Raw genomic sequence first — 24,096 nt, 5'->3', positions numbered from 1 at the left:
TGTCCTTACATTCGTCACTGGTCTCACAACCATCAATGGTCGCCTTGGAGAAAAGATGCTATCCGCCTCGATTGCCGGCCAGGTCCAAGAGGTAGAGAATGGTAGACCTGAAGACATCCCACGATAATTTTCAAATTATATCGAGCGTTGTGTTTTCTGTATGATGAGCTGGGAATGTTAATATACTAATAATGCTGGCCGAGGTTCCCAGGTTCCAATGAGCCAGGGTGTCCTCAAAAGGAGTTAGCGCGACGCCGGCGAAGTGGACAGCAAGCACACTTCCTTCTCAACCTCCGACTCTCCCTGTTCTTCCCCAGACGGCCTTCTCCCTCTTCCCTTCGCTCCCCTTTTCTATACTTTTTTTTGTTTTTTTAATCCTCGCTCCTCCGGCTGGTCTCTGGTTCCCGCTTTGTTTCCCTTTCTCTCATTGGATTCACCGGGAAGCGGACTGTCACGATGAGCGGACGTGAGTACACCTTGCACGCGATCGCGTAGCTGAGACCATAAAAGTCCTCAATGACTCCAAATGCTAACTGATTCACAGTACGCTTCCTCGATCTAATTAAACCCTTCACGCCCCTCCTCCCGGAGGTGGCTTCACCGGAAACGAAGGTTCCCTTCAACCAGAAGTTGATGTGGACGGGAGTACGTCTCTTTCTCGCCAGCGCATGGATACTGGGAACAGCTTTGAAATCTGACATTCGATGTGCAGTTGACTTTGTTGATCTTCTTGGTGATGAGCCAGATGCCTCTGTACGGTATCGTGTCTTCTGACACCTCGGATCCGCTGTACTGGCTCCGTATGATGCTGGCCAGTAATCGAGGAACGCTGATGGAGCTGGGTATCACTCCCATCATCTCCTCCGGCATGGTCTTCCAGGTACAACCCGCCCATTGAGCCAACTGCGTGGGTAATTCGTGCTGACTTCAATGCTAGCTCCTTGCTGGAACCCACCTCATCGATGTCAACCTTGACCTGAAGACCGACCGCGAGCTGTACCAGACCGCTCAGAAGCTGTTTGCCATCATCCTCTCCTTTGGCCAGGCTTGTGTCTACGTCCTTACGGGTCTCTATGGTCAGCCCAGCGACCTCGGTGCTGGTGTCTGCGTGCTCCTGATCGTGCAGCTGGTTGTTGCTGGTCTTGTTGTCATCCTGCTCGATGAGCTGCTTCAGAAGGGCTACGGTCTTGGAAGCGGTATCTCCCTTTTCATTGCGACCAACATCTGCGAATCGATCATCTGGAAGGCCTTCTCTCCTACCACTATCAACACTGGCCGTGGCCCCGAGTTCGAGGGAGCTGTGATTGCCCTCATCCACCTGCTGTTGACCTGGCCCGACAAGCAGCGCGCTCTGCAGGAGGCTTTCTACCGCCAGAACCTCCCCAACATCATGAACCTCCTGGCTACCCTGCTAGTCTTCGCCACCGTCATCTACCTGCAGGGTTTCCGTGTTGAGATCCCCGTCAAGTCTTCGCGCCAGCGTGGCATGCGCGGATCTTACCCCGTCCGTCTCTTCTACACTTCGAACATGCCTATCATGCTTCAGTCCGCTCTGTGCTCCAATATCTTCCTTGTCAGTCAGATGCTGTACTCTCGCTTCTCGGACAACCTCCTTGTCAGACTTCTCGGTGTCTGGGAACCTCGTGAGGGCTCCGCCCAGCTGTATGCCGCGTCTGGTATTGCATACTACATGTCTCCTCCTCTGAACTTCAAGGAGGCTCTCGTCGACCCGATCCACACCGCCGTATACATCGTATTCATGCTGGTTGCCTGTGCTCTGTTCTCCAAGACCTGGATCGAGGTGTCCGGAGCTGCCCCTCGGGATGTTGCCAAGCAGCTTAAGGACCAGGGACTTGTGATGGCTGGTCACCGTGAGCAGAGCATGTACAAGGAGCTCAAGAGGGTTATCCCTACTGCTGCTGCTTTCGGTGGTGCTTGCATTGGTGCTCTGTCTGTTGCCTCTGACCTCCTCGGTGCTTTGGGTAGTGGAACTGGAATTCTTCTGGCAGTGACGTAAGTTCATCTTGGACGACACACTTTGAAATAGATTACTAATTAATTGAAATATAGGATTATCTACGGATACTTCGAGATTGCTGCCCGAGAAGGCGACTTCGGCTCAGGCCTCAAGGGCCTTGTCCCTGGAAACTGAGCTCAACAGGGAAATCTTTTATGAAGAGCATGAGGGAAGGCTGGGGATACTTTTTTTTCCGTAATTCTGTCTCTTTAGACTTAGCAGGTTGGTGTACTGCAACTGCAATTGTGGCTACGACAATATCTGAAATCTTGAGCGTGTAACCCTGAACAACACGACGGCTGATTTGGGGGAAGGGGATTCGGCATCGAGTCCGATGTTATGAGCTACATCTGAGACTCGATCTAGAATGGGCCCTCTGTCAGGTCGAGCCACAGCTGTATATAGCACCATCTGGTTGTAACATTAACGGGAGGAGGAAAAAGATCAATTTGAGAAAATTGTTAGGTGCCATGAATTATACATATAACTGTCATGCGTAGCAAAAAAAAGAAACCTTTATTTATATTCTTTCTAGTAGTAATATCCACAAACGATTTCAGGCGCGGGTATAAAACAGGCTGCCTTTCTATTCTCTCCAACGTAACATTTTAAGTTCTGTAATCGCCATTGATAGTCACATACTCATGACTAAAATCGCAGAACCAGTAAACCGCCTCCTCACCACCTCGGCCCTGATCACCCTTCTCACCACCACCCAGGTCAACAACAATCTCCAGATCCTCCGCCTGCAAAATAGCACTGGCGCGCGCCTCGTCCACGGTCTCAGGCTCTCCATTCACAAGCAGCTTCAGGATCGGACTTCCGTCAACGGGCTTGAAACTAACACTGGTGCGCTCCGGGATAACAGTACCGGGGGCAACGCCCTGCGCGTATCCAATCGCACATAGAATACGGCCCCAGTTAGCATCGCGGCCGTAGAGGGCCGTTTTGACGAGTGGGGACCGGGCGATGGTGGATGCGATGATCCGAGCGGATTCATAGTCGGGAGAGTTCTGGATGCGGACGGTGACGAACTTTGTGGCGCCTTCGCCGTCACGGACGACGAGCTGGGAGAGAGACTGCGCGAACGAGGTCAGGATCTCCTGCATGGCGGCGTAGTCGTCTGAGGAGGTGGAGTTGATGGGAGCGCCGCCGCCGCGGCCGTTGGCGAGGAGGGCGACGGTGTCGTTGGTGCTGGTGTCGCCGTCGACGGAGATCGAGTTGAAGGATCGGGAGACGGCGTGCGAGAGGAGGGACTTCAGCGCGGAAGGGACGATGGGGGCGTCGGTGCAGAGGACGCCTAGCAGAGTAGCCATGTTCGGGTGGATCATACCGGCACCCTTGGTCATGCCGGCCAGACTGTAGGTTCGACCGGGGGAGGACGGCAGAGTGAACGTTCGGGAGAGGAGCTTGGGGAAGGTATCGGTGGTGCAGATGGCGCGGGCAGTGCTGAGCCAGGCATCGTGAGTCGAGGACAGATTGGAGTGCGCGGTTGGGATCTTGTTGAGGATCTTGTCAATGGGAAGTCTATATATAATGAGGTTTTTCTGTTTAGCGAGATGACTCTTTCTTTCTTTCACACCCAAGAAGAAGTTTTACATACCTCTGACCAATAACACCGGTGCTCATGACCAAAGTACTTGGCTCATTGAGACCATAGCATTTGTCAACCGTGGCTCCCATGCTGACAGCGTCTTCATAACCTCCTCTACCGGTGACCGCATTGGCACAGCCAGAATTGATAACGACAGATCGAATGCCCTGACCCTGGCGCTTCTCCAGAACCTCCTTGCTGACCTGGACCGGAGCAGCCTGGAACTTATTTGTAGTAAACACAGCGGCAGCAGAGCAAGGTGTGTCCGAGGCGATGAGGGCAAGGTCCGGAAACTTGGTATTCGAGGCCTTCACGCCGACGTACGTTCCGGAGACGGAGAAGCCCTTGGGATAGGTGCCTGAAGTAGGAATATACTTCTTCTTCGATTCGGGGATCACCATGTCCAATGGAGCAGAGTAATAGCGGACCTGGCCCTTTGCCATGCGGGCAAAGACGGCCATTGTGGCCGTCGAGCTTGTTGTCTTCACCATGGGCGTGGTAAGAGCCAATGGCAGGAAGCTGGGGTAGGGACTGAGATGAAGTCTGTGAGAATAAGAAAATAGAAAACGAAATCTGGATACTGCACGTACCAATTGGTCTGCAGGCTCAAGCTAAGCTCGGGAAATCAATGGAAAGATATAGCTATGATTCACAATCGGACGGAAGCCGGAGATCTTAGCTCTCTGTCTCTCTCCGCCAGTCAGTCAATTGTGCCAACGTTTCGCCCTTCCTGCTGCGAGATTCCCGGTCAGCAAGAGATTGTCAAGGAGAGACTAGCCATGAGTCGTCCACAAGACCAGAAGAAGCAAGTAGACGGCGGTATCCACGAAGCTATCTTATGGCACTTTTTTTCCCCAGAGCGGAGGGATCGCCGATATCGCGGGGCCGGAAAAACGCGCCGGAAGACGCGAGATCGTCCCCAAGGCAGTTTGACCTGCTGGACGCCTCCTTGCATTTGACATTATTCAGTTGGTCTGTCTAGCTCGGGCTTCTCCCGTCGGTCGGATAATATATTATTATGGTACGTGTTCCTGCTCCTGTGCAGAGTTGCCAGCACAATCTTACACGGAGATGAAGCGCAAAGCAGCGGACGATAGTCTTGACGATGAGCAGCCCGTCGTCTCGACACCTAAACGACAGAAGACGGCAGCAACCAATGGCTATGCGGATGAAAATCAGGCTCTCGCGGACGACGAGCTGGACGCGACGCCCTCGAAACGGGTGCGGATGTCGGTGCAGAAATCAAAAACTACGAACGGCCTCACTCCTTCAGGTCTAAAGACTCCTACCCACAAGTCCAAGGCCAAATCGCTCTTCTCCACACCTACAAAAGGCACGCAAGTTGCTACACCGACCCGAGCGAGGAACGCTGACCGATCAGCCAAGCGGAAAAGTGCGCGTGTCCTGTTCGAGCAGGACGACGATGACATCTGGGATGGCGCTGATCGACTGGCGGAGGAGATCCTGGAAGACGAGAGCGATGAGCTTGCCAACGGTGGTCAGAACGGAGATGTAGTCGAGACTGTGGAAAAGGGAGGTGATGATGATGCAAAGCAAGCCCAGAAACCTACAGAGACACCAAAACGTGGAAGAGGACGGCCGAAAGGCGCGAAGAATAAGCGATCCCCGACTCCTGAGGGAGAGCTGCCACCGCATGAGCGATATTTCTTCCAAAACCGCGCTGGTCCTCCACGGACGTCGAATAATAACCTCTCGAAGGTGTCGTTGCTGACGCACGAAGAGTATTTCGAGAAACTCGCACAGTATGAAGACCCTCACAAGGAAGAAAAGGAGTTTCTGGTAGCCGTACATCGTCGCTCGTTTCCTCAGTGGAACTTTGAGCTGAGTGAAGGCTTCAACATCTGTCTTTACGGCTATGGCTCCAAACGCGGCCTGGTCCAGCAGTTTGCGGATTGGCTTTATAATCGATATCCATCACCTCCCACCATTGTGGTCGTTAATGGGTACACCAGCGGTATATCCGTACGGACGATCTTCGCGACTATCGTTGGGGCGGTGATGGGTGCCGACACTCCGTCTAAACTGGGTTCTCAGCCTGCTGAAGTGTTGGATCTGCTACAATCTGCACTCCAGTCTCGGCCACGAGACGCGCCCATCGCTGTCCTGATTAATTCGATTGACGCGCCTCCCCTTAGACGGGGGGCAAGCCAGGCACTCTTGGCGCGGCTGGCAGCTATACCGTCGGTCCATCTGCTAGCGACGGCCGATACAATGAACTTTGCCCTTATGTGGGACATTGGTGTTCGGGACCAATTCAACTTTGTCTTCCACGATTGCACGACCTTTACGCCGTATGAGGCAGAAATTAATGTGGTAGACGAAGTGCACAGTCTTCTGGGTCGCAAGGGCCGCCGTATCGGCGGCAAAGAAGGTGTAGGCTTCGTGTTGAAGAGTTTGCCCGAGAACGCGCGGAACCTCTACCGCGTACTGCTGACGGAGCTTTTGTCGACGATGGGCGATGGAGCCGTGTCGGACGAAGAAGACGACGGCGGTGAAGCACGAGCAAGAGGCGGCGCTCCCGGCGAGGAAATAGGGATTGAATTCCGGACGCTATATCAGAAAGCAGCGGAGGAGTTCATCGCTTCGTCCGAGATGATGTTCCGGACGCTGCTGAAAGAGTTCCATGATCACCAGATGATCACCTCGCGAATGGACGGGAGTGGTACGGAGATCTTGGGCGTGCCACTCTCGCGGGAGGAGATGGAAGGTGTGCTGGAAGATCTGGTGTTGGGTTAATTCCGGATTGCATATAAGATACCCCTGTACGAAAGCTATAGATATAGAATTGATGGATTGCGCGTCCCAAAGAAAGAAACAAAGAAAAGAAAGAAAAATCTATATCAAAATGCTTCCTTTCGACTCCATGCCCCTCCCCTCATTCATTTATTTGGTTCTGTACAGTACAAACTCCACATATAGATCCGATCATGGTCCTCTTTCTCTTCCACCAACAGCAAAACAGAATACAGCACTAGCACTTTCACTGCAGCTTTGAAAAAGCAGCCAAAGCCATGGTGGCACCAAAACTGATCTTGAACGCGACATTCTGGTGGACAGCACGTTCGAGATCGACGCCCTTGACATACTTCTGGAGTCGATGGACAGGGATCAGATTGTATCCTTTGGAAGCGGCCCACTGGTGCATCGCAGCGCATTAATCAGTCAGTCAGTCCAGTCCAGTCACAGATCTTCACTTTTCATTCCATATCGACGACTAAAGTCATTCAAGCCAATAATGGCTTGCTAATCGACCAAAAACTCGACTCGTGTCACTTAACTCACCTCCACAACGACTACACCCACACCCAACAGCACAACCAACGCCTTGGAAAAGATCCTCAATCCCAACCCGGCCAACACGCCCAGCACACTACCCAGACTGAGCTGTCGTAGCGTCGACGCGTTCAACCAGCCATTACTGTTGCGCGGCCCCGTCTTGCCTTGCTTCTGGAGCAATGGGTCGGTGTTGGGATCAAGGGCCCAGCCGGAGTCCGGGGAGGCATGAGGGCTGCGATAGGGCGCGACGTATTGGCATTGAATCGGGGCGGCGCAGAAAGGAGAGGACGGATGGAGTAGGGAGAGGCCAACGCCTACGGGGATTGAGGCGTAGAAGAGTGATCGGTGGAAGAGAGGGGAGAGGAAGGTCGTCATGGTGGATGGTATGTTTTGCTGGGGACAGTCGTTGACGATAGGAGTTCTTGGAGAGGAATTGGATACTCGATGGAAAAGGGAGAGAGAGGATTCCTATTCAATTGTATATTGGGGTATTATGTTGGATATTGGTAATTATGGTACTTCTATAGATCAGATCAGATCAGATCAGATCAAGGGATGTTGTTTTGCTTCATGCCGCCGTGACGTCAGCGGGCGGTCAGTTGGCCGCGACTTGTTCTCCGCGGGGAGACACAGGCTAGAAAATAATAATTAATACCATAGATGGCCAAAGAAAAAAGGGGTTTATTTTGTGTGCTTCATGTGGAATACCCATGGCTGATGGAGGCTTTTGAAAATACCATTGGGATGGAGATGAATCTACGGTGTGTTGATCCTGAGACTGGGAAAGTTGATGAGATCGTTGTCGATCTAGATATATGCTCATTAGATATCCGCTGAATGAGATAACTAGAAAGGAGCATATCTATGATTAGATAGATAGTTAACAATATGCAATTATCTACTACTTCTGCTCGGTGTTTGACAGCCGGCGTTCGGAACCCGTGGGAGTCGCCGGCGGCCATTGGAAGAGTTGCCCGTCTCGAGTTAATCAGAGTTAATCAGTTATCAGTTAACTTATTAACTATGGTACAGTAACTAGTTGGTTAGTTCTCGAGAAGACTTGACGAATTAAATGAGGCAGGTTTTATCAGCATTCGAATTCAGATTGCTCAGAGGGCTGTGTCACCTTTTGGATTGTGCCATCCTTTAGTTTCTTCCATTTGACGCTGTCGACTTGCCGGGCAAAACTTGGGTTCCTAAACAAGTAATTGCGTGTTTTTACCCAAACGACTCCATCAACGGCTGTCCGTGAAAAATACGGCCGTGATTGCCACATCCAGTAATATTCAATTGCAAACGGCGGGTCTCCTGAAGGGGATGTGCTCTTTGGGTCAGACCGGCAGTCTGTGATTGGCTGGCACAGAAAATACAGCCTCCGATCGCCGGGAGGCGCAACGCCCTACTTTTTTTTTTCCGCGGGGGAGGGGAAAGGAAGAAGAATAGTTAGTTATAGAACTAGGAAAAGCCATCTTATCGAGACTTCATCCTCCCGTGACTCACGCCGCATACAGCTCCTGCTTTTTCTTCCTTCGCCTTTTTCTTTTTCTTTTCTTTGACTTCCTCTATCCAGAATTCCATCTCCTACTTCCATCATGGCTTCTGCGCAGACTTCCGCCACCAATGGCACCAACGACTTCACCGTCAAGGCTGGCCTTGCCCAGATGTTGAAGGGAGGCGTGATCATGGATGTGGTCAACGCAGAGCAGGTTCGTATATCCCAATCCTTTTCTCTTTACTCACGTCATCTGGGCTGATGGCTGACTCTTTTCTCCCTATACAGGCCCGCATCGCTGAGGAGGCTGGTGCTGCCGCCGTCATGGCTCTCGAGAGAGTCCCCGCCGATATCAGAGCCCAGGGAGGCGTGGCCCGTATGTCGGACCCCTCGATGATCAAGGAGATCATGGCCGCCGTCACCATCCCCGTCATGGCCAAGGCTCGTATCGGACACTTCGTTGAGTGCCAGGTGAGTCGGGCTATACGGATACCGCAGAAATCATCCTCAGACTGACCGGGTGTGCCCTCGTTAGATCCTTGAGGCCATTGGTGTCGACTACATCGACGAGTCGGAAGTCCTCACGCCTGCTGATAACCTCTACCACGTCACCAAGTCCACCTTCAAGGTTCCCTTCGTCTGCGGTTGCCGCAACCTGGGTGAGGCCCTCCGCCGTATCTCTGAGGGTGCTGCCATGATCCGCACCAAGGGTGAGGCCGGTACTGGTGATGTCGTCGAGGCTGTCAAGCACATCCGCCAGGTCAACGCGGACATTGCCCGCGCCCGCGCCATCCTCACCTCCTCTGCCGACCCCGAGCCCGAGCTGCGCGCCTATGCCCGCGAGCTGGGAGTCTCCTACGAGCTTCTCCGCGAGACCGCTGAGCGTGGCCGTCTGCCCGTCGTCAACTTTGCCGCCGGTGGTGTTGCCACTCCCGCAGATGCCGCTCTCATGATGCAGCTGGGCTGCGACGGTGTCTTTGTCGGCTCCGGTATCTTCAAGTCTGGTGACGCGAAGAAGCGCGCCAAGGCCATCGTCCAGGCCGTGACTCACTACAAGGACCCCAAGGTGCTGGCCAGTGTCAGCGAGGGTCTGGGTGAGGCCATGGTGGGCATTAACGTCTCCCAGATGAGCGAGGCTGACAAGCTTGCCAAGCGTGGCTGGTAGAGTCATCCATCAATCTATTGATGCTATCCTTTTTTTCCCTACATCTCATCTTATCCTCCTCCTTCAACCCTAGCCTAGGCTCTCTTCATTACCCTCATCCTCTTAGACGATCGCCGCTACTACCACGGTTCATTCTCCTACGGCCCGCTGTCTGTTCACCCATATAGCATATCTCTCTTTCTCTTTTCCTGTTCGGGTTCTGGTTCCCAAAAAGCACGAGGACTGTTTATATGATTCATAGCACGGCAGGAAGAGCTGTTTGGCTGTACATATATAGACATTACCTAGCTGAGACGCTAGGGCAGGTTACAGTTAAATCACTACTAACTAGCATTTTCAAAACAATAAAAAATATAAAAAGAAGCCAATACTTCTGATTTCCAGACCAATATAGACCTAGATAGTAAGCTAATTCAAACTGAGGCCAGAGGAACAACAGAAACAACCAAAACATCCATATCAACTACTACTATACGTCCATGTCCATGTCTATGAGAAGATCGCGCATATGGTAAAATTTAGTCTAAAATTATCACAATCACAACAACGACATCTATGTATAACAAAAAGAGAAAAAAAAAGGAATTCGACTGTCCATGACCTAGAGTATAGTATAGTAATAGCACGACCTTCATCCGGCTCAAACTCCAGATACTTACTTACTTACTTACATCTACATCTCCAACTCATCACCACCCAATCTATCACACTCATCCGCCTGCTTTTCCGCCTCCGTCTTCTCCTCCAGACTCTGTTCCTTTTCCTCAATCACACCATTCTTCTCCTCCTCAATTCCCCCATTCCTCATCCCATATCCCCCCTCCCCCTCCTGTTGTTGTTGTCGTCTGTCATTATCCCCCCCACCCATCTCCCATCCAAAATACCTCCAGACCATCACCCCCATCCACACCGACGCCCACACCACCGTGGCAAAAACCACACTACCCACCACGACCGGCACGAGCACCAATAGCGCCACAGCTGCCCAAAGACCCGTCACGAGCGCCGCGACAATCAGCGCCGAAACCACACTTAGTAGAAACACGCCGGATGCGAATAGCGCGAAGAGAAAGAGCGGTATGGCGCAGAAGAGGATTTGGATGGCGAGGAAGGTTGCGAGGAATGGATGTGTGAGGTAGAAGTCGTTTAGGGAGCGGGTTATGGTCTCGCGGCGAGGAGAGGGGAGGAGGCGAGTTGTTGTTTCGGAGATGGTGGTGAGGAGGGAATTGATGGTGGTGGTGGTGGTGGAGGTTGCCATGACTGGCTTGATGGATGGATGAGTTGTTTTTTCTTCTGGACTATGCGTGCGTGCGCAGGTATGTTAGCTTTTTTTTTTGTGTTATTCAAATGAATAAATAGGTCCTGAAATGAATTCCCAGTCCTGTTCATGTATAAGATTTGATACTTACCTTTGCCAACGGGAGGGAATTTTTATTTATGATAATAAGAATGATATGGATTGAAAAATCCACCCCCCTCTTATCATCAAAGTAGAGATGGGATGGGGAATGATAATAATCAAGGGTCGTGCCTTCAACTTGTAAAACGCTGAGATAAAAGCAAACAAAAATATGACTGAAAGAGGCAACAAACAACAGGGCAATGATTTAAGGGATGATTATATCCCGGAACCGGAGGCGCGGGCCACGGATATTCTGCCCGCGGTATGACGCAGGCGGTGTGATCAAATCTACGATGAGGAAATAGATTTACTGTAGGTTAGTTACTGGTAGTTGAAACAATTCAATATTGGCATATACATGATGTTGAAGATTTTGAATCGTTTATTGTAACTGCTTGGTGTATTTTGTAGTTAGTTAATTGAATGCTCGTGTATTAGTGAACCCACAACTCCTGCAAGGCACCACTTGGGTAAAATGTCATGCATATAGTTACATATATAACTATGGAGCGTCCAGCACTCCACTTGGATAATGCAATAACTCGGAACATGTGATGAGATCAAGAACACCTTCAGATGCATGGATGCAAGTGAGAAAAAGGAAAAAGGTTTCTCAACCCCGACTCTCCGCCCATCCAACCCATCGTCGGATACAGTCGTCGACAGCTTTCAAGGCGTCCTTATGCGCTTCGACTTCGAACCACTCCCGATGCTCCTTGCCGCATTGGTCGCAAGGTCCGAGATTTTTCACTCGTTTATCTGCCAATTCGAGGTGGATCAGTCTTTCCACGCGATGCACATGCGGGACCTTTCTTCCGGCTACCGGACCGGGAGATGCTCCTTGCCGGCTTGTGGATGACCGCGCTGGTGAGGGTGATTGAGACGCAGAAGATGGAGTGTAGGGATAGTAGCGGATCAGAGTCAGGTTGTGAGAACATTGTCTAGTCCACTCATTCAGACGACGCTGGACGTTGTTCGCACGGCCAATCTTCAAGCGGATCGTTTCCGTCTTTGCATTCGGGCTTCGACTAGATGAACTTATGTGCTGTGCTGTGCGAATGGCATCGCTCGTGCTGCGACTGTTGTGTGGTCGGTTATTGCCCGATGGCAGAAGAGAAGAGGCAATCTCATGTGATGGAGGAGTCTTCGAGGCTGAGGTCGAGGGCGTCACCCAGAACATGTAGATGTAGCCTTCATCGTCGGCTGCGGATATCGGTTTGGCCAGCTCTGCTAGTAATGCAGACGCCGTCTGGGCTGGAATATTGGGAGGAATCAACGCCAGCAGTGAACCCGCATTAGAGGCGCTCGAGCCGGGAGGTCGCTGCGGTGTATGGTAAGACGACGACGACGGAGACGGTCGGGAAGATGGTCTTTGGGGCGTGCTTGGTGCTGATACACGCGGTGGACGCTGGTTCGCAGAAGCTGGTCGAGTCTCTGCTGGCCTTGGATGAGGTTTCGAAGCTGGTAGGTCCTCCTCTTCCTCACCAATCACAAAACAGCAGAACGTTATTGGGCGAGGACGTGGACCGCTAGAATGTATCTTCGACGGGTGACTTCCAGGTCGATTGGTATATCGCTTTTTGATCTTGGCCTCGTCAACTTCCAACAAGCCGAGCCTGTCGACCAACGTATCGATGCTACTTCTTGGATTCAGCTGGACGCGTCCATTCTTCTTTTCGTCAATAGCACTAGGCGTAGCCAGTTGGGCTTGGTCTTTGTGTTGCCAGCAATAGAAGGCCGTAGGATCAATACCATTCCGGCCCGCCGTTGCAGCGACGCGTTTTGGCGGCGTTGACGCGGGAGAAGAGCCGGGAGACGAAGTCAAGGGCCGTCGACATGGTCGACCGTTAGATGTCAGACCTCTGCATGTCGTCGCAGGGTTTAGGGAATCAGAGCGAGGGAGGGCCGACTCCGGAGTGTTCGCGATGTAGGGCATAGGTAGTGAGTAAGGGAAGTAACTCAAGGAATGAGAATACTTCAGTCCTCAAGCAGGAAGAGCGTTCAAGAAAGACTGGTAGATAAGGGAAAAAGGAAAAGGAAATGTAGCAACGCAGCTTGCTACGGGAACTTGTCAAATACGAAGAAATAATTAATATTCTCAAATCTTGGGAAAGGATTTGTTCTGTAGCTTAGGTACCCGATCACAGCAACGTTGTTCCAGAATACCTTCAACAGGCGAGGCTATAAGGCGTCTTAAAAGGCAGTGATTCGTTCGCTTGATGACCCGACACGACAGAGCGTTAGTTGAAAGACCACATGGCGCAGTCGCACCTTTCTTTGTCCACTGCAGGGGGGAATTGCATCGTAGACCAAGGCTGAAAGCGCATGTGGATTGTGGAGAGCGTCAAGGGGCGTTGTTGGGTGATAATTGCACCGCCACCCTGAGCAAGAATAGCAGCAGTGCCTGACCGCATTTTGTAACGGCGATGCACACCGCTATGACTGCCGAAGATCGAGTCCCATCTATGATCTTAGAGTAGGCGCTGATGGCACAGTCTTTTCACGTTAACGGGGCGCATAAGGCACTAACTGGAGGGGTAATGGGCGTAGAGGGTGACGGGTCTATGCTTATACAGTAGCTCTAGACTACAGGAATGGACGGACTCGCTGCATAATACTAATTGAAACAATCTATTATACTGTTTATACATCATCATCACTCTTAGAATCAACATTTCTTCCAGGAACCATTTCTTCATGCAGCTTAGGTCGTTTCGGGATGCTGCCTCAGCCACTCTTTCTTGCCGAAACGCTGCTCTTTTCTCTCAAGGAAGTTGGTAATCCTGGCGTTCATCATCAATAATCTTCACATATAATTCCAAGAGTAGCAGTCTTACAATCCATTGATATCTCCTTCCTTGCCTGGAAGTGAATAATCATCCCCAAACCCATGAACCAAAATGAGATCATCCGGAAGTTCAGTTTCTTCCTCACTTTCCCTCGCATTTGCATTCCGCCTGACGAACCTGCTGGGACAGCGTAGACATTGATTTTGATTCTTACCGCAGTTGGCATCCTCCAATACATAAGAACAGAGGGACATATAACTAACTGCCTTGTGCTGTTGGAAGTAGCATTCGGCCCTCCTCTACATGTCATTTGTTGGCTTGTTGATACTCTAACTTGCATAAATTCCGGAGAAGAGAACGAACTTGTCTCTGAGCTCCATCACCGAAATATAGATCTCGTGATAATTCGAGTTCTTGCTGTATCTTGCAATCTATAAAATCTGGTTGATCCGCCGAATCTGCGAATAAGCTTCTGTGGCATTGGGGAATTTAGGTGCATAGAGGCACTGTTCGGTTTTAGGATAGTTAGCTGTGAATCATCTCACAGATATTATTGCATTACCCCACATCCATATATAGATGGATCGAGGGCCTTAGCTGTTAGGAAGTGTAAGCTCGAACGGGACCCTTCCATGGTACGAAGACGGATATCTCGACCATCGTTCAAACGAAACAGCTCTCCTTTGCTGGTATGGTTCCGTGTTAGATGCATCTGGAATAGAATCGTATTATATCTGCGTATCCCTCAGGAAAAGACATCTTCTTTCTGGTTCGTCGTCGTGGAATATCGAAATTGCATCACGAGCACTGGTAGGACAAGCAGTGCTGTCTTCGTGTCCACATGGGCAATCAGGGCCCTTTCGAATAAGTACTCAATTTCCATCGCTGAACATTTGAAATAGTCAAATCTTCTCTGCTATTTCCCTTAGATCCTGCTTCCCATAGATGCATCCTTGCGTGAAGATAGATCCAATATGATATTTCTGAAAGTTCAGCAGAAGGGCGCAGAGGAGGCTTTGAAAGACCTATTTCGATAAGGGAAGCATCCTTTGATGATTCACAGGAATGGATGAATAAGGAGTGGAGGCCTAGTCATTCATTAACTACAAGCAAAATATGACCGAAAACCCAAAACGAACTACCACGATCGGATGTGGCAAACTGCAAACAATGGAGACACGCGACCTCAAGAGGAGTACCACGGATCTTACCCGCTCAACCTTGGATCTGGAGCCATCACTATATAGACCTACAATGAAGACTCCTGGAGGAGCTTGAGTGGGAGAATGGAGAAGCGAGAAATATATAATCGAAGAATCATACTGTATTAACGACATGCATTTCATGTAAATCTATCTCTGTAATTCCAGTATTTGTTGAATGTCAAGCGGTGGTATATTTCTCGCATGAGATGGCGGCGGAAAAAAAAAAGGAAAGAAAAGAAAAACGTGCAGAATAAAACACGAGATTCAGAATAAATATGTCCGCGAAGGGAATTCACCTGCCAGCAGCAGGAATGAGGAGACGGCAGTAGGTCTCTCAAACGCCAAATGACTCTTCCAAATGGTCACAATTCAACGCCGGTTTTCCCCTGGTATAATCTATCATACAAGAAGCAGGTATCATCGACCAAAACGTATCAGTGCATACAATCTCTCCCAGAGATTTCTAGAGAGGCATGTACAGCGGTCACTGCTCAGGGGCCAACAAGGTTAAGGCAATCATCGATGACAGTCTCGAGTTCACCGATACGCCCTTTCAATCCCTTGTTTTCTTCTTTGAGAATACCGACGACACTCCACGCTTCCGACGAGGGGATGCCGTGGCAGTTGGTGCACTTCGAGTTATTACCTCCGGTGAACGCTCCCGCGAGGCCTGTGATAACCCGGTCATAGGCCGAAGTGCGGGGAGGAGCCGGGAGAGGTTTGGCCTCCTTGGGAGGAGCTTGGACAGCGGCTGTCAGAGACATGGGCAGCGTGATCTGAGAGGCGCTGGGAGACGAGCAGGCGAAAGTGGACACGGGAGAGTTCAGGCACTCGTTCTCTCGGGAGAAGATGCTTTCTGCAGTGCTCTCGTCGCCCGATTCGAATCCCGAGTCGCTGGTAGCAAACGTTGCGGCGGAGGCCCGTTTCGACTGTCGTCTGGGTGTCCTCAAGTCCGCACCTAGATCGCTGAGGCCGTCTTCGTTATCTGAAGGCTTCAAGGAGACCGAACGTCTGCGGGCCTCGTCCTCCCTCTGCCGGGCTTCCCGTTCCTGTTCAAGCTCTTCTGTTACCGTCTTCAGGGCCTTATCTTTCTCTAGGACCCTCTCCGCCATATCGTCTAGCTGAATCTTGGTATGTTGCACCCGCGTGCGGGCCTCTTCTAGCTCTTCCTCCTGCTCCATCTTCTGGGCCAGGACCTGGTGCAACGCGAACGTGCGTTCCTTGTAGGTTGCCTGCAGTCGACGGAGAACATCTTCTGCGTTTGCCTTGAGGCATTCGAGAGCCTCCTGAGGATCTCCGTTGCTTAGACGCGGAGGGAAGAGCGCGGCGTTGATGTCCAGATTCAGGAATTCATCATCGGCCGGTTCTGGTAGTACTAGCGTCTTGTCTCCCTGCTTCTTCGACCCGAAGAATGAAAAGCGACCAGGCGAAGCGACTTGCTTCAAGGGCGAAGGAGCACTTATTCTGTGTAGACGATTCATCGGGAGGGCTGATTCACTCAGCTGGCGGAGATGGCCCTTCTCTTGGGCTAAATCGGACGACATGTTCGTAGATGTCTGCTTTGGCGGGGACATATAGACTCCCAGGTTGACCGAGTCGGACTTCCCCTGAAACCAGTCCACTAAGATTCTCCCACCGAGTTCGAGCTTCCTCTTGGTCGAGTTCTCGCAGTATGTGTTGTCTTTGTGCCGGGGGTCCTGGAATGAATTCGATTGACCGACGCTCTGATTAGCGAGCAGGACAGACTGTCGAGTGAGCACCTCCGTGTTCGCACGTCGATGATGAGATAGGTAGGGAGCGGGCTGCTCTGCTAGCGCTCCGGACGGTATTGATTTGGGATTCTGAGTTGTCAATGCAGCTGGAGGGGCCAGTACTGAGTCCCGAAAGTCATCGTAGGTCTGGTAGGAAGTGTCTCCATGCACCGCTCGAATCGTGGATCCGGTCAAGAAGGAACTGGAAGTGTGACGGATCTGGGCTGGAGGAGGTTGGACGTTTTCGAGCATTGATGGAGAAACTAACAGACTAAGCCAAGCTTCGCACGGAATGAGGATAAGGGATGGTCGTTTGTCCGTTCGCGTTTGGCGTCCCAGGCGGGGGGTTCCCGGCCCTGTGTTTTCCACGTAGCTCAAGCCCAAGAATGCCGATCCAACGCAGATGAGCAGCTAATCAGCGTGCTCCAGACAGCTTCTTTAACGAGCTGCCTAACGGCGATAACTGTGAGGGACCAAGCAGATGGTGAATTACGGAGTACTCGTCCGCCCTCTTCCCGTGAGGCGATCAGGGGGGGATAGGGATGGGGATAACGGCGGGCGGGAGAGATGTCGATAGCAGACGCTGTCTGTCTCCAGTCCGTTTAGGGGTGAAACGGCGCGGTCGCAGGCCGGATGAGTGCACGTGCCGCGTGATAAGACTGGAACGAAGACGGATGGAGTTGGAGACAAGGCGGTAGTTAGTAGTTAGTTAGTTAACGATCAATAATGAGAGAGAGATGTAGCGGTAAATCAGCAGTAGATGCAGTAATATGTATTATTATTGATGCAGAAGGTGCTGTAAGAATATGCGAGGGTCGGAACATTTCCAAATCCCTGTAGTCTAGAGGCTGCACCCTTTATTAGTATTATTTGGCTGTGTAATAATAATAGTTAATATCGCGAGGTTGGGGATTGCTTCCAAAATGGCGGTGGCTGAACAATCCCCCACCGCTCACGCACGCGCGGCGATCGAGCCCAGCTGGAGACCAATAATGCTGGATAGCCGCGAACAGCAATGTGGCGGTTTCAAGGGCGAGCCATTCAACATGCAGGGAGGAAACAATTAAATGGAATCCATTTCTATTTTGATCTTGTCAGTCATGCTCGAAGCTGAATGAATGTTCATAATCCACCATGATAGGCAGAGATCAATCGGCTCAATATACGCGACTCGACATCCTCTGCGTCATCTGGATGGGAAATTGCTTTTTGAATTTCTCTTGCCACTGAAAGACTGCCGCATTGGTGGTAGTAGAACTGGATTACGCCCTCCTATGGAGAGAGAGAGAGAGGATTGTCGAGAACGCCCACGAGGGCGTAGATGGCTTTCCACGGAACCTGTGTCCGAAGTCTGTTGCTCTGCAATCTGATAGTTATAGCAGCCGTAGCCGCTGAGCATCCCTGGGTATTAATGACTTCTTATTCTCGAACAATGAAGGACTCCATGGGATCTAGTTACATTCATCCTGTTCCATTGGTGATGGAACCGTGGATGGGATTCCTGGGGTTGTTCCACACCTCCGCGAGCTTCTTCTGCCGACAGCTCCACTGGCTGTGACTTACTGTACCATATTATTCCTTCAGCACACGGATAGCGACAGCTTCGCTCAGCGACCCAGTCGGCCCAGCATGGTGGACCATTTGTCCAATGCTTTAGCAACTCCAGCTCAGTTGTCAACCTCGTCATCCTCACTGGATGGCATCCCGTCGGATCTGGAGGCCTCCATCCGTTATGCTGGTGCGCTGCTGACACAAGCTGCCGGGATTCTGTTGCGACTGTCGCAGGACATCATCGCACAGGCGATAGTCACATTTACGCGGTTTTGGATCGGACCTGAGGGCGGTAGTCTTCGGATTTACGCTGCCAAGGTGCGTGGTGAAGCTACAGAGAATACGTGAATGAAATCGACTGACACGACTTCCGCCAGGATGTCTCCGCGGCTTCTCTCTACTTGTGCGCAAAGCTCTCGTTTCAGCCGACGTCTCCGCGTTCCGTTCTAAATGTCTACACCTTCCTCCTATCCCCAGACGCGTCTCCACTATGGTTCGTCAACCCGAGAGGTGTGGCCAAGAAGCCTGCTCCGGATACATACTACCTGTCCGAAGGGACCTACCAGACTGAGCGGTTGGTTTTGATGCGAATCGAGTCGACGATTCTTCGAACACTAGGCTTCAACACGCACGTCGCGCTGCCTCACACTATCGCCCTGACGTATCTGCAGACACTGGGGACATCGTCTTCCGCCGTGGCCAAGCGCGTGTTCGAGCACCTTAATGCGGCTCTCCTGTCGCCGCAGCTCCTCTATGTAACTCACCAGCCGAATTCCTTAGCGGTGGCAGCTATATACCTTGCGGCTCGGGAGACGGGTGTGAAGTTGGTCGATGGGGAATGGTGGGAGGTCTTTGATGTTGATCGAGAAGAGCTCGGGTTCCTGGTGGTGGGTATGGGTAGCATGGTGAATTTCGCCAAGGCAGAAAGGGAGAAGTGGAAGACACGAGCTATCCCGCTGGTGATCGATGAAGTGGAAGCAGAGATGGAACGGAGAAAGATGCTGGAGGAGGGTGAATGAGCATCGGACGTGATGCGGACCGCAGTGCGTCTTCGTAACGTATCTGCTGTCTGCACGGGCCATATCATGATCCTGCTGCTCGAGGCCTTTCGAGCGGACGGTATCGGACTATTGTGCGTATGGTGCAACAAGCGCAGGACAAGAGAATAGTCCAGCAGCTGCAACTTATATGTTGACTACGGACACCTCGACCATGCACTGGGATTGAAGTCTACTTGTCCAGCTTCATTGCTGTGATCATAATCCTGACATGCATGGTCACGTACAGACAGGGGAATGCCATAGCGCTTATAACACTCCTGGTCTGCTGTAGTTTATAAGAGACACCGGCCTTGACTCACCATACAGATGTGCACGTTATGCAGACCGGATGGTGGCGACTTTTAGAGCCAGATATGTAATATAGTACTAAGCCGTCTATTGAATCAGGATATGTCTGCCTATCAAAAACTGTCCCTTTGGTAAATCGAATCCAAGGATCCCATCATTTTAGTTAATTATTATCATTATTCTGTTGAGCGTGACAGCCTCAGTCAGCCACCGCAGGCAGGTGACGCCAAGAAACCCCCCGTCATCCCCGCGAAGTGCAGGCAGAAGGTCCTCCAATGTGATCGAGCAACCGCCACAACTCTCCGGTTGCTTTATACTGCCTGCTTACTGGGAGGTCGCAGTCGTCCGCATACAACTCGAGTGACAGGTATCCCTGGTATCATCTCTGCTACTTTGCACAAGAACACCTTTCCATCGACTGTTCCCATAACGTCTGTACCCCGCATCGACGAAGGAGAACAGGGAGCAGCAACGTCGATATGAACATCCTCCACTCTACGCTGTCCACCTGGCGAGATCGCCTCGCGCCTGTCTCACGGACATCCACATTTCGCTCTACTGGTCAGATTACGCCAGAGGAGTTCGTCCTGGCCGGTGACTATCTGGTCTACAAGTTCCCGTCCTGGTCCTGGGCCGATGCCTCCACTCCCGCCAAACGCGTCTCTTATCTGCCTCCTGGAAAGCAGTTCCTTGTCACCCGCGGTGTGCCGTGTCATCGCCGACTAAACGATAACTTTGCGGGAGATGCCGGTCAGGATGATGTTATCATCAAGGATATGTTGGGCGATGGAGCCGGCGGTGACGAGGACGGTTGGTTGAGAACTGGCGGAGGAAGGGAGCTTGCCGACAGTCAGGAAGCTAAGATGAGAGATGTTCGGACGGTGGATGAGGCTGGAAATATGGGCGAGCGCGAGGAGGAAGAGGAGGAGATTCCGGATATGGAGGATGAGGATGACGATGAGGAAGCTATTATCAGAGAGCCGGCCAAGTCGAGCACGACTGCGTAAGTATATCTGCAGCTCTCTATTCCCATCATCTAGATCCGTTTTTTATCTGATTGATATGGCCGTTTTTACTAACGACCTCCAATATGCAGGCCTCTTCGAACATACACTCTCTACATCACATACTCCAACTTCTATCGCACTCCTCGACTCTATCTATCGGGCTACCTCTCGCCCTCCGAGCCTCTTCCTCCACATTTGATGATGGAAGACATTGTCGGTGACTACAAAGACAAGACCGTCACCCTCGAAGACTTCCCCTGGTTCGAAGGTAGCGTCAAGATGGCCAGTGTCCACCCTTGCAAGCACGCCTCCGTCATGAAGACTCTCCTCGATCGTGCCGATGCCGCCCTCCGGATCCGCCGCCAGAAACTTAAGGAGGCCCAGTCCGCTGGAGACGCGTCAAAGCTCAAGGCAGATAGCGGCTTGGAGGGCCTAGTGGACGACACAAAGGGCCTCTCTCTTTCCAATGACGGTCATGCTGCTGGTGTCGCCGCTGCTGGCGGGAACGGTGGTGACGAGTGGGAAGTGCTCGAAGGTCACGAGGACGACGATCAGCAGAATGCCATCCGAGTCGACCAGTACCTTGTTGTCTTCCTCAAGTTTATCGCCAGCGTGACGCCCGGCATCGAGCATGACTTTACGATGGGCGTATGATGGAGGAATCTTCGGGATTGACAATACCCATTTTAACAAGTTCGAGGCGGCAATCTGAGCATTTCATGCAGGGCCACCAGCACGCTGTTCGCAGTCCACATGACTACGCGGAGAAGCAAGCAAGTAGAAGGACCCCCAACATGGATTTGTCTGATTTGGGATCATGATACACACATTCTTTAAGAGTTCTCGAGGTTTCTTCGCTTTAACAGTTGCGTCGTTTCTTCTTTTGACTTTTACCCAGAGCCGTCATAATCTAGAACATAACGATCGAGATGATAGGCGTTTCAAGGCGCGCGGCGAGTGTACTCTTATTTCCAGAGATGCGAGAGATAGCCGAAACATAGTGAATTTGTAATATTTTTTTTCTTTCCCCCTTAGGAGTCTAAAGCATCGCACCGGAAGAAAAGAATACACAAAGGAAGAAGATTTGAATTGAATTTCACCCAGAAGAGTATAGTTACATGGATTGAAAAGAACGACGACCTTTTCGAGACCAGGCAAGGGAGAGAGGAGTCAGATTTAAGCAGATAACGAATAGACAATGACTATGACATGATTTCGACCTTAATGTGAGCGTCCATCATAATATCATCGTCATCGTCATCATCAATAATACTACCAAAGAGAAGCGATACTCTTATTTTCTCCATCCACAACGGGAGGGAGGGATCCCAAGAGCAGAAACGAGTTGCGTTCCCCCAAATCGACAGGCTTAACTATCTAGTTATAAGTTACGATAAACTAAGACTGCATTGTTTGAGATCGCAATTCTGAAGCTTCGAGTTTAGATTTCATGTTATACTTCACTTGAGTATTAATTAGCAGTGCGATACTCTCTATTCTGTAAGATCTCCCCCCCCCCCCCCCCCCCCCCCCCGAATATTTTAACGTTATTTAATGAAATGTTGTATTGGGACTACCGCCGTGGTACATACATAAATAAAACAGGTATCATGCTAAGATCATCAGAAGAATAATATCCATCCATCTGTCAAAATCTTTTAGAAAACATCGCATGTTGTAAATGGAAAGCAACCCCATAGTCAGTGAAATGAAAAAAAAAAAAGTTGTGGTCCAAGAAGGTTGGTTTATGTGCCAGTAGATAGATAGATAGATAAATGTGATGAAAATGACATAAAAAGAAAAAAAGGTTCAGAATCCAATTCAGAACCCTTTCTTCTTCTACAATTCATTTATTTAGAAAGCTCCGAATGCCGTGCCAAAGTTGGTGGTGCTCCTCAACTTCAGTTCTGGCTCGGGTTCGCCTTGACCATGCGTGGAGGACTCTGCGTCGTCTTCTGAGATGCTTGGACGGTTAGAGAACAGTTTCCTTGCCTCGTCTAAAAGTTTCTGGTCGAGTTCTTCGAGGAAACTATTATCCTTACTTTCATTGTTTTGCAAGGAGAGTGGGCCCTTCAGGGCCGGGTCATCCGTGACGTCTTTGACGTCCGGGAAATAGGAATCGGAGCACTCTGCTGGTTGTAGCGTCGTCACTGGTTCGAGGGGATTTTCATCAGTTATCTCATAAGTCGTCTCATCGGTCGCTTCATCAGGAGGGTCTGGATCTGTCTTGAGAACGACCATCGGTGTATGGCCGGCGTCTCGCTTCAGATTCACATCCGGAGGTCCTAATTCAGATAGATTGAGAATAAGGCTCTTTCTTCGCTCCGGACTCGCGCGTTGAGTGTCTGCACCGGCGTCATCAGAGCCCGACCCTCCTGAGGGTGACGCAGATGGTGGTGTCATGACTTTTGCAACGACATTTGGTGGGAGACCGGTAGATTTGAGAGTGATACCATCCAGCGTACTGTCGAGCTTCTCGATCGGTACCGACACACTGGGCCCTGCAGATGCATCAGCAGCTCGAGACAAAGGAGATAAGGCAGCATCCAGAGACGGTGCAGCTCCGATCCCGTTCCCCTCGATTGGTCCTAGCTGGTCTGGTTTCTTGCTTTCCTCTGCGAAGACTCTCGTCGGCTTCGGCGACTTGATGGAGCCCTCCCATACGTGGTAATCTCTGGACAGTTCCACATGGGGTGCTTGAGAAGCAAACGAGACCTGCTTCCATTTGACGCTGGACGTGAAAGACGCGGTGGCGGAGACATTATTGAATCTGTCCGTTCGACCTTGTATGGCAGATTCCAGCTCTGCGATTCGCGCCTTTAACAATTCTCTCTCTCGATCCCATAATTTCCTCTCCTCCTCGAATGTCTCCCTCTCGCGATCAAAGCTGGCCCTCTGTTTATCGAGCAGCGCCCTCGCTTGGTCGACATATATTTGGAACTGACTGTATAAGTCCACATCGGGGGCTCTGCCACTCTGACTGCCAGCAGGTACGGACCGGGTACGACGAATCGGGATCGGAGTCGTGGACGGTGAAAACCGGACCTCCTTGTAGAGGCTTCCGTGTCCATTCAGCTTCTTGGTTGTCATTGCGGTCTTCATTTTTAGCTGCGAGTCCACACTATAGAGCCGCTGCTGCTGCTGCACTGCAGTCCGGAATGCTAGGACGATAAATCGCTGGCATCGGGCGGTGTGCGCGAAGTCTTATGGGGATGGAGCAGAGCACCTCTGGTCCTTTTTCAACCAGCCCCCAACGAGAATAGTGTTCGATATTGGCGCAGCGTAAAAATGGACAATATGATGGGATCTGCTGGGCTTACAACAGCACAGCGGGGACAAGAACCACGTAGTAGGGTCGATGGGGTCTCGCTTGGGGCGTTTCCAGCACACTGTCCGCATGCACGAGGCGACTAGATTGCTAGTGGCGAGCAACTCAGCGATCGCAGGCAAGATGCACAGCTGTATTCAGGGCTATCG

The 24,096-nt window shown here is 51.1% G+C and overlaps 11 protein-coding genes across 11 annotated transcripts; 5 read left to right on the top strand and 6 right to left on the bottom strand.

Annotated features, from left to right (window-relative positions):
• Positions 1-280: 280 nt before the first annotated feature.
• C8Q69DRAFT_464113 (SecY subunit domain-containing protein) lies at positions 281-2,531 on the top strand. The gene is made up of 5 exons (XM_028630398.1): positions 281-466; positions 545-645; positions 713-880; positions 938-2,013; positions 2,071-2,531. The coding sequence occupies exons 1-5, from the start codon at positions 457-459 to the stop codon at positions 2,150-2,152; spliced, it is 1,437 nt and encodes a 478-aa protein (XP_028485782.1). The 5' UTR covers positions 281-456; the 3' UTR covers positions 2,153-2,531.
• On the bottom strand, positions 2,532-4,563 carry C8Q69DRAFT_464112 (hypothetical protein). The gene is made up of 3 exons (XM_028630397.1): positions 4,202-4,563; positions 3,621-4,142; positions 2,532-3,544 (listed from the first exon to the last, which is right to left on the bottom strand). The coding sequence occupies exons 2-3, from the start codon at positions 4,100-4,102 to the stop codon at positions 2,626-2,628; spliced, it is 1,401 nt and encodes a 466-aa protein (XP_028485781.1). The 5' UTR covers positions 4,103-4,142; positions 4,202-4,563; the 3' UTR covers positions 2,532-2,625.
• Positions 4,564-6,467, top strand: C8Q69DRAFT_464110 (putative origin recognition complex subunit 2). Its single transcript, XM_028630396.1, has one exon. It carries the CDS (start codon positions 4,683-4,685, stop codon positions 6,366-6,368), a length of 1,686 nt encoding a protein of 561 aa, XP_028485780.1. The 5' UTR covers positions 4,564-4,682; the 3' UTR covers positions 6,369-6,467.
• Positions 6,468-7,424, bottom strand: C8Q69DRAFT_464108 (hypothetical protein). Its single transcript, XM_028630395.1, has 2 exons — positions 6,915-7,424; positions 6,468-6,768 (listed from the first exon to the last, which is right to left on the bottom strand). Exons 1-2 carry the CDS (start codon positions 7,281-7,283, stop codon positions 6,613-6,615), a joined length of 525 nt encoding a protein of 174 aa, XP_028485779.1. The 5' UTR covers positions 7,284-7,424; the 3' UTR covers positions 6,468-6,612.
• Positions 7,425-8,331: 907 nt separating this feature from the next.
• Positions 8,332-9,935, top strand: C8Q69DRAFT_464104 (pyridoxine biosynthesis protein). The gene is made up of 3 exons (XM_028630394.1): positions 8,332-8,614; positions 8,689-8,871; positions 8,936-9,935. The coding sequence occupies exons 1-3, from the start codon at positions 8,501-8,503 to the stop codon at positions 9,563-9,565; spliced, it is 927 nt and encodes a 308-aa protein (XP_028485778.1). The 5' UTR covers positions 8,332-8,500; the 3' UTR covers positions 9,566-9,935.
• Positions 9,936-10,039: 104 nt separating this feature from the next.
• On the bottom strand, positions 10,040-11,284 carry C8Q69DRAFT_233755 (hypothetical protein). Its single transcript, XM_028626425.1, has 2 exons — positions 10,975-11,284; positions 10,040-10,858 (listed from the first exon to the last, which is right to left on the bottom strand). Exon 2 carries the CDS (start codon positions 10,821-10,823, stop codon positions 10,239-10,241), a length of 585 nt encoding a protein of 194 aa, XP_028485777.1. The 5' UTR covers positions 10,824-10,858; positions 10,975-11,284; the 3' UTR covers positions 10,040-10,238.
• A 35-nt stretch (positions 11,285-11,319) lies between these two features.
• On the bottom strand, positions 11,320-13,045 carry C8Q69DRAFT_233623 (meiotically up-regulated gene 113-domain-containing protein). The gene has a single exon (XM_028626422.1). It carries the CDS (start codon positions 12,901-12,903, stop codon positions 11,581-11,583), a length of 1,323 nt encoding a protein of 440 aa, XP_028485776.1. The 5' UTR covers positions 12,904-13,045; the 3' UTR covers positions 11,320-11,580.
• Positions 13,046-15,452: 2,407 nt separating this feature from the next.
• C8Q69DRAFT_506331 (hypothetical protein) lies at positions 15,453-16,964 on the bottom strand (the record flags this gene model as incomplete). The annotated part of the gene is made up of 1 exon (XM_028632792.1): positions 15,453-16,964. One exon carries the CDS (start codon positions 16,962-16,964, stop codon positions 15,453-15,455), a length of 1,512 nt encoding a protein of 503 aa, XP_028485775.1.
• A 1,248-nt stretch (positions 16,965-18,212) lies between these two features.
• C8Q69DRAFT_233631 (cyclin domain protein) lies at positions 18,213-19,722 on the top strand. Its single transcript, XM_028626423.1, has 2 exons — positions 18,213-18,581; positions 18,641-19,722. Exons 1-2 carry the CDS (start codon positions 18,342-18,344, stop codon positions 19,280-19,282), a joined length of 882 nt encoding a protein of 293 aa, XP_028485774.1. The 5' UTR covers positions 18,213-18,341; the 3' UTR covers positions 19,283-19,722.
• A 1-nt stretch (position 19,723) lies between these two features.
• C8Q69DRAFT_233632 (putative autophagocytosis protein Aut1) lies at positions 19,724-21,355 on the top strand. The gene is made up of 2 exons (XM_028626424.1): positions 19,724-20,615; positions 20,709-21,355. The coding sequence occupies exons 1-2, from the start codon at positions 20,092-20,094 to the stop codon at positions 21,271-21,273; spliced, it is 1,089 nt and encodes a 362-aa protein (XP_028485773.1). The 5' UTR covers positions 19,724-20,091; the 3' UTR covers positions 21,274-21,355.
• Positions 21,356-22,363: 1,008 nt separating this feature from the next.
• C8Q69DRAFT_233542 (hypothetical protein) lies at positions 22,364-23,849 on the bottom strand. The gene has a single exon (XM_028626421.1). It carries the CDS (start codon positions 23,719-23,721, stop codon positions 22,474-22,476), a length of 1,248 nt encoding a protein of 415 aa, XP_028485772.1. The 5' UTR covers positions 23,722-23,849; the 3' UTR covers positions 22,364-22,473.
• Between the last annotated feature and the right edge of the window lie 247 nt (positions 23,850-24,096).

The sequence above is a fragment of the Paecilomyces variotii genome, assembly GCF_004022145.1.
Source record: "Paecilomyces variotii strain CBS 101075 chromosome Unknown C8Q69scaffold_4, whole genome shotgun sequence".
Taxonomy (NCBI): domain Eukaryota; kingdom Fungi; phylum Ascomycota; class Eurotiomycetes; order Eurotiales; family Thermoascaceae; genus Paecilomyces; species Paecilomyces variotii.
Note: the sequence above shows the minus strand (reverse complement) of the source record. Positions and strands in the feature narration are given on the sequence as shown.